The sequence below is a fragment of the Lytechinus variegatus genome, chromosome 5, assembly GCF_018143015.1.
Source record: "Lytechinus variegatus isolate NC3 chromosome 5, Lvar_3.0, whole genome shotgun sequence".
NCBI lineage: Eukaryota > Metazoa > Echinodermata > Echinoidea > Temnopleuroida > Toxopneustidae > Lytechinus > Lytechinus variegatus.
In genome coordinates, this window is record NC_054744.1 from 4,243,488 (window position 1) to 4,259,856 (window position 16,369).

At 39.4% G+C, this 16,369-nt stretch overlaps 1 protein-coding gene across 1 annotated transcript in view; it reads right to left on the reverse strand.

Annotated features, from left to right (window-relative positions):
- The window catches only part of LOC121415102 (adhesion G-protein coupled receptor V1-like), a 109,675-nt gene that overhangs the window by 82,904 nt on the left and 10,402 nt on the right, over positions 1-16,369 (reverse strand). The window contains exons 6-17 of the mRNA XM_041608198.1: positions 14,838-15,831; positions 13,817-14,118; positions 12,743-12,881; positions 11,535-12,283; positions 10,819-10,942; positions 7,461-7,721; positions 5,770-5,902; positions 5,134-5,354; positions 3,226-3,425; positions 2,343-2,505; positions 1,759-1,976; positions 297-433 (exon numbers count right to left, since the gene is read on the reverse strand). Coding sequence (XP_041464132.1) covers positions 297-433; positions 1,759-1,976; positions 2,343-2,505; positions 3,226-3,425; positions 5,134-5,354; positions 5,770-5,902; positions 7,461-7,721; positions 10,819-10,942; positions 11,535-12,283; positions 12,743-12,881; positions 13,817-14,118; positions 14,838-15,831 — 3,641 coding nt within the window. The remainder of the gene's footprint in view (positions 1-296; positions 434-1,758; positions 1,977-2,342; positions 2,506-3,225; positions 3,426-5,133; positions 5,355-5,769; positions 5,903-7,460; positions 7,722-10,818; positions 10,943-11,534; positions 12,284-12,742; positions 12,882-13,816; positions 14,119-14,837; positions 15,832-16,369) is intronic.

A 16,369-nucleotide genomic window follows, 5' to 3' on the forward strand; every position in this document is an offset into this window, starting at 1 on the left:
TAATTGCAGCAGATATTTTATGGAAAAATATTATGAGCCCAGCATTCGATATGGTTTAGAATTCTCTTGTAGACTTGGGTTAAACCTAGGTTTATTAAATGTACATTTAACTCGCAATCATTGATATGTATTGTTGTATTTTTGCAATCACAAGAAGTCATGTATTTAATATGCAAACAAATACCAATGTTATCAATGTTTAACAAATCAAATCAATTCAGTTCAGTTGAATTCAATTCACTTTTATCACAAAAAGCAGTATCTTTGATCAGTTTATCCTTCCACATTATACTTACAGATCCTCTGCGATTGCTGAACCATCAACATACAGGTTGACTCGAAGCCTCTGGTTATCCACCGTGGCTACTACAAAGTGCCAGGCACCGTCAACAAGTTCCAAATCAAATCGAGTTATTCCCAGGACAGAGTTCGTCTGAAAAAATATATATCTTATATATTAGGAATTCAGAAATGCAATAAAAACAAAATTGTGTCAGTGAATTATGTAAATTGTCAAAGCATTTTAGGTAAAATGAACAAACAATAAGAATAATTTCAACGTAAAGAAATGTATTTTAAAAAAGGCTAAACCATAGCCATTTCATTCAGAAAATAAGTACATTTACATATCACACTGCATAAATTTTTGGTGAAATTTTGAATGATTTTTTAAGATAAAGCTTTCTTTCTCCCTGTGATTGCAACCTGTAACATATTAATTATCGAAGCAAGAGAAGCAGATAAATACAGTCATGCCTACTTTAGTGGCTACCTGTATAATAGTGTCACATGTCCATAAAGGCCTCATTTGACTTTCCTTGAATAGTTTTCCCAATTAAAACATGTACTATAGGAACATGTCCATAAAGACCACTTGGGCCCGGTAACACAATGGATAGCGATTGTTATGTACGCTTGATTTTTACGATTGATTGTACATTGCGGTCAATGCAAGCAATCGTGAAGATATTTTTTTACCTTTGCTAAGCTCTGGGCTGCTGACCCCTGGATCCCGTAAAACACAGGTTAACGATTAATTATTGAACAGTTTTCCACAATTGATTCCATTGACTACAATGTATGATCACTCGTGTCTCAAGTAGACGATCAATCGCTAAGCTTTGTGTTACTGGACCCTGGTCGTACGGACCACTTTTGTAGTCTCCATTGAAATTTTATAGGTTTCCCTGTATCATCAATGAAAACTACCCAGACAGCACCAAATCCTTATTATTCTATGATGGGAGGGGGTGCACCACAACCTTTTATCTCATAGGAGATAGGGGTCATGTGGTCTAGTGGTTAGAGCTTTGGACCCCTAATCGCAAGGTTGTGAGTTTGAATCCCATCTCTGTCTCCACTTTGATAAAAATTGCCAAGAGTAATATCTGTCATCTGTACGGTCAGCCACAACGACTGACTTAAGGCAACACGTAAAATGTTTCTGAAGTAATGGGTTATATACCAGCTTGGTTTTTACCAGCTAAAGCCGCCCTGTCGAGTTCCCACAGGAGTTACCATAAACAGAAACAGATTTTCAACTTCCGGAAAGTAAAGATGCATGTACATGATTGCCTAACATGATGATAGGGATACTACTGGCTTCAAACTGTAGTGAATTCATTTCTTTTGAGGGAGATGGCGCTACTTTACACAGGGCATCACTTTATAGATTCTCTAGTCCGTAAAACAAACAAAATAACCATATTCCATAAAATTAAGATAAGGAGTTTTGTTACCTCAGCGACATAAACTTACCACTGCTGCGGAGGAGTAGCGCAGCTCCAGGGAGGTGGTCCTGGACTGGGTCCCAAGCCTGAGACCATAGTAAGTGATACCGGCAGCAGAGGAAGACACCTTTGAGATGATGAAGCCATCGGATCCCTGGTTAGGGCGCACCCAGGCGCTCAGGGTAAAACCTGCAGCGGTGTCGGTGCGGGAGGGGTGGTAGACTTGGGGTATGGTCATCAGTGACACTATAGAGAAAAGAAAGAAGTAGACAGTCGGATTGTGTACCAAGAGGGGCTTGTGACTGTTCTCAAGCATTTATAAGTAGAAATAAAATCGTATCTCACAGACAACTCACCAAAGCTATCAAAATGACTAATTTTTTTGCCATGTAACATTTTTTTTCTTCTTTCATACAGTTTTTTTTTGTAAGGTAAATATGACTTTCAATTTGCCAATTTGGCATGAAACACAGCTTTCTCAATGATTTTTCATCAGATTTTCAGATTATTATCAATGTACATGATGATGGAGATAGGCAGAATATGAGAGCACTGATGAAAAATATGCAATCGTAAACTCCTCATGAAAAGGTATCATTCAGTCATACTTACATATTTGGCCGCTGAAGGAGTAGACGGGTGTGCCGGTGTACTGACGCTGTTCCCCGGTCACAAGACTTACTCCATTAGAAGGGTTGTATTCACCAAGGAAAAGGAGGTCGATGACGGTAGGAAGGTTTCCCGAGATGGCATCTGAGTAAAGCTCCCAAACAGCCTGTCAAGAAAGAAAATAGATGTTAACTTTTTCTTTTCTTCATCTTTTCATTTATGCCCTGTCATGGGGTCGGCAGTTTCGGAAAATTTTTTTTTTTAAAGCGATTCACTGAAAATTATTATATCCTCTAAATTCTCAACTTCTCACTAAAATATTCATAAGTCATTTTCTATTTTGTATAGCAATAAAATTCCTTGCCATCTTCAGATATTCTTAAATGCTTGAAAGTAAAATTGAGTACAATTGAAAACAAACCACACCAAAATATCAGTAATGCCATTATCATATATAATCAAGATATTTTTCATGTCACATTAACAAAGACTATTAAATGGAAAATGTTATTTCCACCTTTTTAAGTAAATTGGGATGGAAATTTTGATTCTTGGAAACTGAATGCCATTTAGAAACTGGTAAATCATCAACCCAACTTGATAGAACTTGATAGATTCCACACACTAATCCATTGACTTAATTCAACCCTGAATTTAACCATATACCTTACCCTAAACCTTACAAAAAAAACCTTATTGCAACTCTGTCTCTAAACCCAGAGATACAAAATAAAGCCCAGAGCCATGGGTGTCAGCGCAGAGGATTATCCTTTGTTCAAGGGGGGGCATCTATTGTTGCTTTCCCCCACACATAAAATCCCTTGCTCTGATACCCATGCCCAGTGCAATTGTCTCAGGAGCAAACGTCCTGTCACCCTAAACTCACCCCAACAGACCCTGACGTCCCCTGGAGTCTCTGCACAGTAAAGGTGGCTGTTGCCAAGTCCTCATCGCCGGGATAGAAGTCCTCGGCGACGTCCTTCTCCCTGGAGGAGGACGAGAAAGCCAGGACACCGTACGGGTCGTCGTTCACCAAGATCTCGATGGATGCCGACAGGGGCTGGCTTGTCGATAGTCTTCCTCCGCCTGAAGGGAGAAATCAAGTGATCGGTGAGTGGTGAATTGCGTGCAAGCACAGACTCGCATTTGACACTTGAATAAAAACCATGTCTAGAGAGAACTCTCTTGTCTGTGTCAAATGAGAGCCAGCTGCAGTACATAGTGACTCTAGTCTCACTACTTCAGACTCTGCAATATGCACTTTGTGAATCACCGAAACCAACGGTCTGTGACTACAGTTGTATGTGTCTTATGTTTACTGTGCTCTTTCCTGATTCTTTGATGGTGAGGATAATTATCTATTTATAGTTATTATACTTCCGAGAAAATCATGAATGATTTGAGAGCCAAATGAGCTGAAATATATTTCTACTGTTAGTGATTCGTAACCATTGGCTGTCCATACTTAAAACCACAACTTTAAACCTGAGTTTAAGTTAAACACTACTTCAGAATACGGCCCATACTCTTAAAATCTAAGAGTGGCTCATACCAGCAAGTAAGAGAGAAAATTTGCATGATGCAGTAGACTTTAATTTCAACTATAAGAACATGGCAGATGAAATATCAAAGGCTTGCTGGAGTAGTTTGATATCACCATAGATGCTACTTGCTACAGAGTGAGACCGATTAAATTCAATGTCCAAAGCTAACATAAATTGTTTTCTCATGCAAAACACAAATGTCTTAGCATATTCCTCTCAAGAGAAGCAAGATTGTTCTTTATGCTGCATTAGTTAGGTAATTGGGGTGTTCCTTATTTTTCAACAGATTTGGACAGTGTGTATGCTAACTTCTTCAAGATGAATTATGGCGTTGCAGGCCTTCCATAGTTGCGATTAAATTTAATCAATCACAACTCTTTATAAGATGGGCCAAAGTCCCTGTCATAATCCATTACACTACAGGTGGGCGTTTCATGATGCTGTTTGTATTTAAGAGCGATTTTAAGAACTGGTGAACCTCTGTGGAGGTAAATTATACAGCATATACACTGAATTTTAATTGATTTTGATTTGGTGCCTAAAATAGGATCACCAGTCAGTCGTAAAGGCGCTCTTAACAAAGTTTTATGAAACAGCCCCAGGTAAAAGAAACATTCATATCAATCTTCAAGACATGCAGGTAGCAAGGATCAATCTTATTTCAATAGTTGGCTGAAAAGAGTATTAAGTATTGGAACCATTCCTGATTTTGAGATAAGCAATTTTTCATCAAAAAACAAATATTCACTTCAGTATTTAATAAAACAAATAATGCATATTGCTTTGTTTGGGCATTAGTGTTCATCCCTACACACCTTGAAAATGGACCAACCTTTCTTGGTTTTCACGGTTTTCATATTAAATCAAAATACAAAGGTACTTCTTATAATTCTAAACAATTCTCACACTCTCTTTAATGTACATTATTTGTAAACTTTCATCTCTGTTGTACATGTATGTCCATCTCCCATCGAACCAAATGCCATGTGAAAACATATTCGGTGGGTGTTTCATAAAGCTGTTCATAAGTTAAGAGCGACTTTGAGAATGACTGGTGAACCTTTCTTGTGGTAAATGGTAGATTCATTGGCGATGGTTTAGAGCGTAAAAAGGATCACCATTCATTCATAAAGTCGCTCTTAACTTACGAACAGCTTTATGAAGCAGACTCCAGATGTACTTGTACAATAATCAGTAAAAGACTCATATGTTTGGGTAATGAAAGCAACATACAGTATGACTGGACATACCATCTGTACTTGTCAGCGTAAGCAAGAAGTTTTCATTGAACTCTGGGATGCCATCCGCCAGCGTTCGGAGGGTGATGGTTCCCTGGATCTGACTCGCCGCAAACTCTACGTAACCCCCGACCTCCTCGAAGTCCTCGTTATCAGAGAGCGGGGACGAGGTGTTGGTCGTCACGACCCAATTCACCTGGACTATTCCAAAGCTTCCACGCTCTCTTACGACTCTGTTGGATGAAGCACACAATAATCCACATCAAACATATGAATGACCATTTTCTGACCTTAGTTGAGGGTTACAAATACTTCATTCTGTCAAAGGAAAAACACATGTAGGTTGATGATTTGGGAATGGAACATGTCTCCCATTATTGGACAGTGGAAAGAGAAGGGTGTGGATTACTTTTAGGTATGAAAGGATACTATAGTTGTGGGGAATCGAAGGATGAGCAACAATCAAGCTTTTTTTCAGCATTTGAGTTCATTTCACATCTACAAAGAATGTTGTATTGTCCCCCCCCCTCCTCCCCCATCAGGGTGCAACCAACTTTTCATTTTATTAAACATACACGATGCATAAAAGAACTTCGGATCATCAAACCGTAGTTCTCTCTCCTTCGCTCTTTCCATCTTGTCACTTACACAAAGTTCAGGACGGACTCCTCATTGGTAACAACATCTTCAACCGGTTCTTGAAAGCTGAACACGCCTCCTGGATCATCGTTAGCTTCTATGGTTACGGTTGCTACGCCAGAGCCATAAACTACAATATCACCTGCATGGACACAATGAGATGTCATGTTATTAATTCCGAAGTTACTTTCAAAGATTACTTAAAGACACACTCATGTAGATCATAGATGCCCTCACTCTCCCAATCATAAATTCCCTCTCCATTTTCCGAAATGTGGCATTTCTGTATTTACACTATGCAACTACATTTTACAAACATCAATTTTAAAGGAGACCATTTCACTAAGAGGTTCAAAAAGAAATCTCAATGAATTCTTAATAATAAGGAACAGTGAGCATTTCAGAAATGATGTATAGATTCTAAAACTACAAACAGGGACCTCATGTGGTTTGTGGACGTGAGTTGAAAGACTGCTCAGAAAGCTTAAACTTTTCCAATTGACCAACAGCTCACGCTAATGAGAATACATGTACATGCCTATAAACCAAAAGGGTTCCAGTGTATTGACTTTGTTTTGGACACGGGTCATCGGAATTATTAGCCCATCCCACTCACACATTGTACGAGGTTAGTATGTACTAACCTCGTACAATAGACCGTGTTTGACCCTGGATTTCGAAGTAGTCGGCAAACATCGCTTCATTGCTGAAGTAATATTTGCCGAAGCTCCTTCTCGCTACGCACCGGGGCTCTTGCCGGTAAGTAGCAAGAGTTTGTTGAATATAAATATAATAATAAAATAATAATCCGATAAAAAAAGCACATTTTGCTTACCTCGGCCTCGAAAGTGACTTCGCTTGTCTCTTCCACGGAAATACAAGGAAGGCCGTTGGTGGCGCTAATAATTTCACAACCTTGATTCAGCTCCTCGGTAATTTTATAACTGTATCTAAATTCTTTGAATGCGCAATCCTCATGATTAATTTACTAATTATGGGCACCAATTAATGAAATGCCTTCAAAAAACATAATTAATGATTATTATTGGTGATGATAACACTCATTTGCATTAATTTAAAAAGATGACTGATAAAAAAAAATGAAAATAATATACGTGCCTGGAAAGAAACCAGCAGTACAAGCTTTGACGAACGTCAATAATACGTATACGGTATACCAAAGTCTATACAATGAAAAGATTGGACACTTCACGGACTTTGCGTAATGCCTTGCGTCGATATGCGTGTGAAATAGTGTAGGTGCCTATTCTTTCCCTTGTCGTGTCTTTGATATGAATATAAATCGCGCGCCCTCTTCAGGAGAAAATTGATATCAACGCTGATTGATTTCTATCTCCGTAAAATCTTCACTAAAGATCAAGAAAATATACATATTTTTAGAAAGAAACTTCAAGGAGAAGTCACGGAAGGATCTAAATGATTCGGTAAGTGTCATAGCAGGATGTGGAATATGTATTTAAACATAATATTTTATGTGGGCAAAAGCCCACTGTATTTTCGAAGTGTAGTGGTGTGTCGCGTGCGTATGACTGATAATCCTTCACTCGCGAGACGATATGAACCCATGGGTGAGCCCATCCTACTTAATTATTGTGCCTATCCTTGAAAATGTCATCTACAAAAAAAGTATTACGAAACAAATAAAGTTCCACACTTCAAGCAAAACACCCCTCTCTTACCGACTGGGTTGAAGAGCTGAACTGTGAACGTTTCCGAATCTTCAGGTTCTGCATCCTCCAAGATCAGTAGATCGATGGTGGCCGCCGTGACTCCGACGGGAAAGCTCAGCTGGCCACTTGTCTCTGCGAAGTCGCCTCTGGATGACAGGGCCGTGCCTGGTAGTGTTCGGAAGTCAACGGTTGCTGCAGTGTCTCCGCTGCTGTTCCGCAAGACGGTCAGGGTCACGGCACCAGGCTCACTTACAGTTACATTAACAGGATCTAAGGAGAAAAAAAAATACAACTTACTTCTTGGCATTCTTTCTAAACAAGATTAGTATTTAGATATTTAGTAAAATTCAAAAAAGCATGTATTCAATACACAGAAACCACAACAATTACTACAGATTAGAATGTTGTAATGTTGTTGAAATAACATAAGAGCCAATGTAGACACAGAGATAGTGAAATTAAGTCTTGACTCTCTGAGTCCCGTTTAATGTCTAATTCAATGTTGTACATTTAGGTGTGGCTTCGCTCAAGCACGATAGTCAATTCAATAGCTCAACTTAAACATGTAAGATTACAATGTATGCAGTAAATAACCAGGTGGTGACCTGAATATCTTAACTGTTCATGCACAACATTACTTTGAATAAATTATAGTTGCATCAATGATTGTACACAACATTCTCCCCCTTGTCAAACTTGAACAGAGTATAGTGGTGACCATAACAACACAAGAAATTTTCAAACTGATTATTCTATGTACCTGCAATATCTCTCCAAACTAAACACATTTGTTTTGGGGGTTTTCTCCAATTTATCCAAAAACAAATGTGTTTAGTTTGGAGAGATATTGCAGGTACATAGAATAATCAGTTTGAAAGTTTCTTGTGTTGTTATGGTCACCACTATACTCTGTTCAAGTTTGACAAGGGGGAGAATGTTGTGTATACAATCATTGATGCAACTATAATTTATTCAAAGTAATGTTGTGCATGAACAGTTAAGATATTCAGGTCACCACCTGGTTATTCCACTTTATGAATTTCCTTTAGATTTTTACAATACACTCATTTCAAACTTAATACAATAGTAGCTTTTCAATGTTGAACGAAATGAATAATTTGCATTCAAGCAACAATCTTGACATTATACCTCGTACAATTTTGAATAACTCAATTTTGCAAAAAGGAGTTGTCTAAATTTTATCATAAGTCATGCAATTTCTTCATGAGTACAAGTTTCTCAATTTAATTTTCAATACTTCACATAATTTCCATAGTACTCTGGTTCTTTTCTATTACGAGTACTACGTCTCAATTCTTGGTGCACTACCTCCTTCCCCTCTTCTACAGCATCTTGCCTCACTTCTTGTTTTTCTGGACTTTCTGGGCAAGGAGACAAATGAAATGCATTCCATGTACTCCTATCTTCTAACTGATATGTTGCATCGTTCTTTTGTTTGACAATCTTTATAGGTGAACCAAAGTGTACTTGCCCCTTATGAACGTGTCTTTGTTTGCGGACCCGAACATAGTCTCCCACCTTAAAGTGAGGTTGCCTTGCACCTCTCTTCGTATCGGTATACTCTCTTGATTTCTTTTGTTTCATTTCAACTCTTTCTTTTACCTCTTCAGTTTGTTTGTCAGTTTTGTTTGGCATTTTGTTTTGAACCTGTAACTTAGTTCTCATTTTTCTACCATGCAACAATTCGGAGGGTGAACACCCTGTTGTTTGATGAGGAGTTGCCCTGTAAGCCAACAACAATTCTAGGACAGTTTCCTTCATACATCTCTTCCCAGCAATCAGAGCATTTTGGATGCTTGATTTTAGAACACGGTTAAACCTCTCTACTTCTCCATTTGCCCGGGGGTAGTAGAGAGATGATCGGCAGTGTTTGATACCATACTTCTCTAGAAATTCAGTAAACTCATGAGAAACAAACTGAGTACCATTATCTGATACAAAGTGAGTAGGAATCCCTTCTCTTGCAAATAGTGATTCTAACATGCTGATAACCACTCTACTTGTTACTATGTTACAACATGCAACGTCTGGCCATTTACTGTGATAATCCACTACAACAATTGCATATTTTTGATCTGGAGGAGCCTTCTCAATTACATCCGCTTCTTCGAGACGTTTTAACTCCTGAGAGACGCGATCCTTCACTGCCAACGGCAATCGACGTAGCTTTTGCTGAACCGGTGGATAATCAGGCTTGACCTTGATACGATGCTGGTAGTTTTTCGCGAAGCCAAGACCCGGCGAAAAGAGATCTTGAAACTCCTTCTCCACGGATTTACATGCACTGGAAGCCTCTGCTGGTGTTGTCGATGGGGCAACATCATCTACGCTATCGACGTAAGCACTTCCACCCTTGATTGTAAGATCTAGGTCCTCAATTAAATCAAGCCCTAACAATGCAGACCTCTTGTAGACAACATAAATAGTTGCATCCGTAGATCGTGTTCCGACCTTAGCTTTGGTATGAATCACTCCAGCCACCGGAATATTCCCTCGAGAATATGCTCTAAGCTTCCATCACAAAATGCTTCTTGTAAAAGCTCAGTGGTACGATGGAAACGCTTGATCCTGGAGAGATTCGATTGTGCATCTTTGCATTATATCGCAGAAGATGATGACAGAAGATGATGCACCTTCCAGAAGATGCACCTTCTGGAAGGTGACAAAAACTATATTGTACATAATCGTATGCATTCTGTTGCTCTACACCCCATACAAATGGAACATCCTTACGTAATAAACATCTCAAAGGTTCTACTACTGTGGCATAATTCTCAACAAATTTAGCATAGTAATTTGTCAACCCTAGAGCAGATCTAAGCTCCCCCACGTCGGTGGGTGCTGGTGCCTTCAGAATGGCAGCAATATGGTCATCATCGGGCGATATAATGCATCATTGTGCAAATGTCTGTGTTGTTTTTTTTACCATTGGATGTGAGAGCAGAAGGGGGGCGGTCTTGTATTTGGCTCCCAAAAATGATATACAATGTTGATATTTTCTTGTATATTCTATTCTGATTATATTTCTATTGTATTTATACTGTTGAGGAAATAAATGAATTGAAATCAATCAGTCCTTAACAATGATATGAAAATGCAGAAATGACAAAAACTATATTGTACATAATTAAATCATTTTAGAGACTGTCAACAATTGTATTCAACATTTGTGTATGATGTTTGATCATTACAAAAGATTTTTAAAAACAAACAAGTTCAAGTATTCATACTTTTAGCATTTTAAACCCTGATTTACAGGTCTACTGTTCAATCTATGGAAACATCTAGAACTGGCATAGATTTTGCATGCATCAATTTAAGACAAAATTATGGGAACATGGTTTACCTTCAAAGAAAACAGCATCATCATTCTTATTGATGTTGAGAGTGGCTGTTGTAGGGGTTCCAAGACGGCTTCCTCCGGTTGGGTTGGACAGACTGACTGTAAAACTTTCTGAACCTTCGGGAATCTAGGAAGGATATACAATGTCAATTTGTTAAAACCATTGAACAATAGAATATTTGAAACCTATTTGATCAGCTTTTATTTAAATTGGCAACATCAATCCTTTTCTGCCATTCGAAATGTTTCCAATTTCATATCAAAGGAACAGCAATATAGAAGATTCCATTTCACTGCTGAGTTAATGATTTTAGTGATCATTTTCCTTTCGAAAATTGTTTTGCATTGAAAAAAATAGGCAAAGAAAATGGACATAGTACGCAAACCAATTTTCTTTAAATTTTGCTTCATTTTATGTGATTTTCGGGTCTCTGATTCAAAAGTAATGAGGCTAAACTACAAAATATAGTCACTTAGTCATTAATAGGTTCTTAAAGAATAAAAGATTGAGATAAAATTGAATCATATAACTGATTTGAGATTTCAAGTGAAACATGTCAGAGTAAAATGTGAAAACTCATTTTGACCAGAATTCCTGAGAAATTATTAAAAGATAAAAGTAAAATAAACTTTTATGATTTTCTAAATGTTACATTATTAACTGGAATATAAAAAAAACATAATCTAATCTTCTTAAAAAAAAAACATTGATAATATACCTGATCATTGCGAGCTGTGATAGAGATGTACTTGAGACTCTCTCCCGGTCCAAACGTGACAATACCCTGGGTGGGAACAAGGTCAAAGAATGATCCTGCAGGTGCCACATTCCAAGACACAGAAGCTTCTCCGAAGGTACCTCTTGACCGCACCACTGCAAACTGAGCCGTTTGGTTGTTACTGCTGGTGCTCTCATCGATGTAGATCAAGGCTGGGTCATCTTGGAATTCAAGTACACCATAGGGATCATCATTGCCAAGGACGGTAATCTCTATCACGGTGCGGTTACCAAGTTTGCTGGCAGGGCTGCCAAACGGGGAGAGAGCCAGGAAGAAAGTTTCATCCAATTCCGGGGTGCCATCAGCAACCGCTGCAAGGGTGATGGTGTAGGTATGGACACCAGGTGGAAACTCTGCCAGGCCCTGGGCACCAAAGAACTCTGCGCTTCCGCCACCCTCGATGGAGAATAGAACGCTCCTCTGGACTAGGCTTCCGCCGGTACGCTCCACTCTGATCTGGACGACATCCCCGCCTTCTGAGATGATGTACGGTCCTGCTGTGGAGGCGGAGAACTCGAAGCTACCACCTGGGTTGTCATTTTCGAGGATGATGACGGTGGCGATGGTGTCTCCAGCGCGGAGAAGCTGGTTCTCTGGTGATACTTGGTATAGTTCCACACCGAACATCTCGTCTGTTTCTGCTAGCTCATCGGGTAAGATTTCAACTGTCAGAACCTGCATAGCCTCACCTAAATGATGAAAAAAAGGAGACAAAAATATCTAAAATTGAAAAGATTGCTAAATTGACAAGCATTTTCACTGATGTATCTTCTCTTGTGGGACAAACCAAAGACATCGGGGACAACAGTGATCTAACCATACGTCCGTAAAAGACAATCGGTCAAAGCTGGCAACCTTCTCTACATACATGTAAAGAATAGAAAACAAGATGCTTGAACATCAACAATATCCATGACCCTGTAAGACAAGGGTTTGTGATGGATCGCTTAAACAACAACAAAAACACAACACCCTGATAGGATTTCTTTCAGAGTTCTGAACACAAAGCACATGAAACAATGATCTGGGGTGCTCATTACCATGTGGCAAATCACTGCACACGTTTCAGCCCAGATCAATCAAATGTATAAAACAATTTCAATTTAAAAAATAATGAAAAAAAAATTATCAGTTATGCCTCTCCTTACCTGGGGCAAACCTGACAGATCCGTTGGGGAAGCCATAGTCAGCATCAGAGGCAACGTTCCCTGATCCTGGTGGATCAACGATCCTCCAGAGTACCACTGCTTCTCCTGATGTACCCTCTCTGGTCAAGTTCAGTGATAGCTACAGAAACGAGAATGTACATGTATGGAGGAGAGAGTTGAAGCATTGCAAATATTGATGTTTTCTAGTGGGAATATTTACCTCTGTGAAAAAATACAAACAGCTGAAAAAAAAACCTAGCAAGTACATGTAAGAATAAACATATATTTTTTCTAAAAATATCCATTCATCCTGCCTACTCCCAATCCATTTTTGAAAGTTTACTCAGGTATATGCTTCATGCAGTTTCTACGTAAGATAACTTAAAAAGATTTGAATAAAAGTAGTTGCAGTAAACACTGATTTCATGAGAAAGTCTGTAAAACCAGGCTTCATTGTCAATATATCATTGAGGATCTAGATCTGGTCCAGTTACATAAACTGAACTTTGTGAAATCTTGAAATCTATGCTGAAAAATGTTCACACTGAAGATCACCAACACAGATAGGTACACATGGGACAGTGTATTATCATTGCTGGAATAAAGACCCGAAGGAAGTGACCGAATCCGCGCTTATTTCTCAGCAATTACATAATTTCTTCCAGAATCCTTTGGCACATATTTTTTATTTATACAAACAGACACTTGGGTGGTCATTTTTATATTAGATTCTGTAAAAAGTCATTTTGAGATCGTTACCAATACTGGAATTTATCTTTAATCAGAGTCAAATTTATGTGTAGTCCCATATGCTACTTTCTGCGTGCAGTCCCAAGTACCATTGTGGGCAAGTTAGTGAAATGCTTACCCACTTGGTAATCCTACAATCTAAAATCTATATTATGTACCACTTCTTCATATCTCTAAGTTGCTTTTGAACATATGCGATCTTATTAGAAATGCATGACACAAATTCCAATGTATTTTTAACATGGAATAAAAATGTGCGTGTGCCATGGACTAGTATTGTTGAGCATACTTGCATGAAGCATTTGAAATAAGATCAATACTTACTTCATAAGGATTTGGGCCCTGTGGTTCCCGTACATCCACAACCAAGCCCAACGTATCAAAGCCAATCTCTCCATTAGCAATAGCCGCTGTTACAGGAAGAGATACCGTGACCTTTGACCCGATGCGAGGGCTGGTCGGTGGCAGGATGGGAGTTGGACTGAGCAGCGACACATCCACCAGTGTGATTACGAACTGTGCTCCGAGACTCAGGAAAGCATTGGCCCGGATCGGAACCTCAAAGCGATGGACAGAAGTGCCATCAAGGAATACTGTTGTACTACTGCCTGCAGTCTCTAAGACATCTAGGTGAAAAAATTTGGGAAAAAAAAAAAGAAAGACAGAGAAAACTTTACTTCATATTTACCAATCAAACCGCAATATTAAAAGGAAGCTTATTTCGCACAAGAATCTCCTCAAAACCATAGAGGTCATTCCATGTTTTTGTTGTTTCTCTCTCTCTCTTTATTTTTCTGTTACTCATTTGTCCCATACAACACATAACTATTTTTCATATTGATTGTAATGGATATGTAATCAAGTCAAGTCTAGGTTCTTGTTCCTCTTCCGGTACTAAATGAGGACCACAATAAATGAAGAAAATATATATTTTTCTTTTATCATATAAAAAAAAAGTGACCCCTACGACACAGCTAGGAATTGCTCATAATCATCATCAAACTTTTATTTTTACCATTTTGTCGCCTTCCCGCACAAAGGCCGTTAGCGCGCACTGCTCGTCCCCTTCCTGCACAAGGGCTGTTAGCATGGATTGCTTGTGGCTTTCCTGCACAAAGGCCATTAGCAAGCACTGTTCACTGCATACTCATGGCCTTTCTGCAGGTAGGCAACATGCAGTGCGCGCTAACAGCCTTTGTGCAGGAAGGCAACGATTTGTCGAAAGAATACTACACAAATCCTTTCCATACATGATTTATCAGTGAATATTTCCCTTTTAAGCCAACCAGTAAGATCACACCCTGAGCAAAAAATGTCAATGCAGGAAAATAGTTCAAACACTCACTTTCGGTTTCATCTGTAGATCCATCCATCAGAAGATATGATGCGTTGAAGGTGACAAGCAGATCTCCAACTCTTCCTCCGCTCCTTGTCATGAGGAGCTGCAATTTCCTAGGCTGAGGACTGACCACGATGGACTGGTCACTGTCTGAAGAGAACTGCAGGACTCCATAGACGTCATCGCTGTCACGGACAACCAATGTCCCCTCTATGACACCATCAACCCTGGCCCCTCCCGTGACAGTCTCAGGCAAGAGCTGGACAATGTATACCTCAGCTTCCTCTGGGACACTGTCCTGAGGAATCGGGATGGTGAGCTCCTGGGACCGCTGCCCATCCTGGAATCGGACAATGCCAGAGGATTCTTGAGTCTGCGAGGTGTTGAGCAGCACTCGGTACCCGACGGTCACCTCTCCGAAGGCACCTCCCGTCCTCAAAACCACAAAGTCTCTCACAATCCGTGTTGTTTCCTCGTCGACCACTACGTACAGAGATCCCGAAGAATTGAAGGAGAGGACGCCATTGTGGTCATCGTTTGCACGGATTCGCGCAACAGTACTTGATGGAGAAGCAATGACTGCATTATCAGATGGGTTGATCAATGTGATGACAATGTCTTCACTAAGTTCAGGGTTACTATCTGGTAAAATCACAATGTTGATAGGCATCTTGGTTTCACCTGCTGTAAAGATGATACTGCCGTTGGTCGCTATATAGTCCACTAAATTCTCGGCACCACTGGGTGTCAGGTAGTAATTCACAGTGACCAGACCGCCAACAGGACCAAGACTTGTCTGGCCATCTGCGGCCAATCCTCTCAGGACCTCGACAAAGACATTGCCAGCATCCTCGTCAAAGACGTAGAGAGGCTGGGCAAAGCGCAAGGGACTATCATTCTCCTCTATGATCACTTGGATAGACGAGGTCGAAGAATTGAGTCGAGCACCACCGGTCACACTGGTCAATACAATATTAAAAGTCTCTTCATTCTCAGGAACCTGCGTCATACAAAAACAAATAATGATTAAATAAAATTAATTTAATTCCTTGATGAATTACGACATCACTGACATTATAAAGATGAGTAATCAATCAAAACAGCTCAATAGTTACACCGGTTTCAATTTGATATTAAACAAGCTGACTCATTTGCCTTCACAAATTTCATTAAAGAATGTTAATATAACACATTTAACTATAGATAATAATATAAAGCATTCATGAGGCGCCATTTATCTAGTTGCCTATTCAGTGGCACACTATATATTTCCTCTGCTTTAGCTCCAGATTTTTGCAGCAACTGGAGCTAAAGCCGGGAATTTATCCCGCCGGGTACCAATTTTACTCACGTGGGTTGAGTACGGCACAATGTGCATCAATTCCTTGTCAAGGATATTATGCCACGACTGAGATTTGAACCCACAACCCTCAGTTTCAGAGTTTGGAGACAAATCCACTAGGCCACAACGCTCCACATAATGTCATCTTCTACTTCGTTATTATACATGTATATCAAGTCAGCACTTTCATAATCAA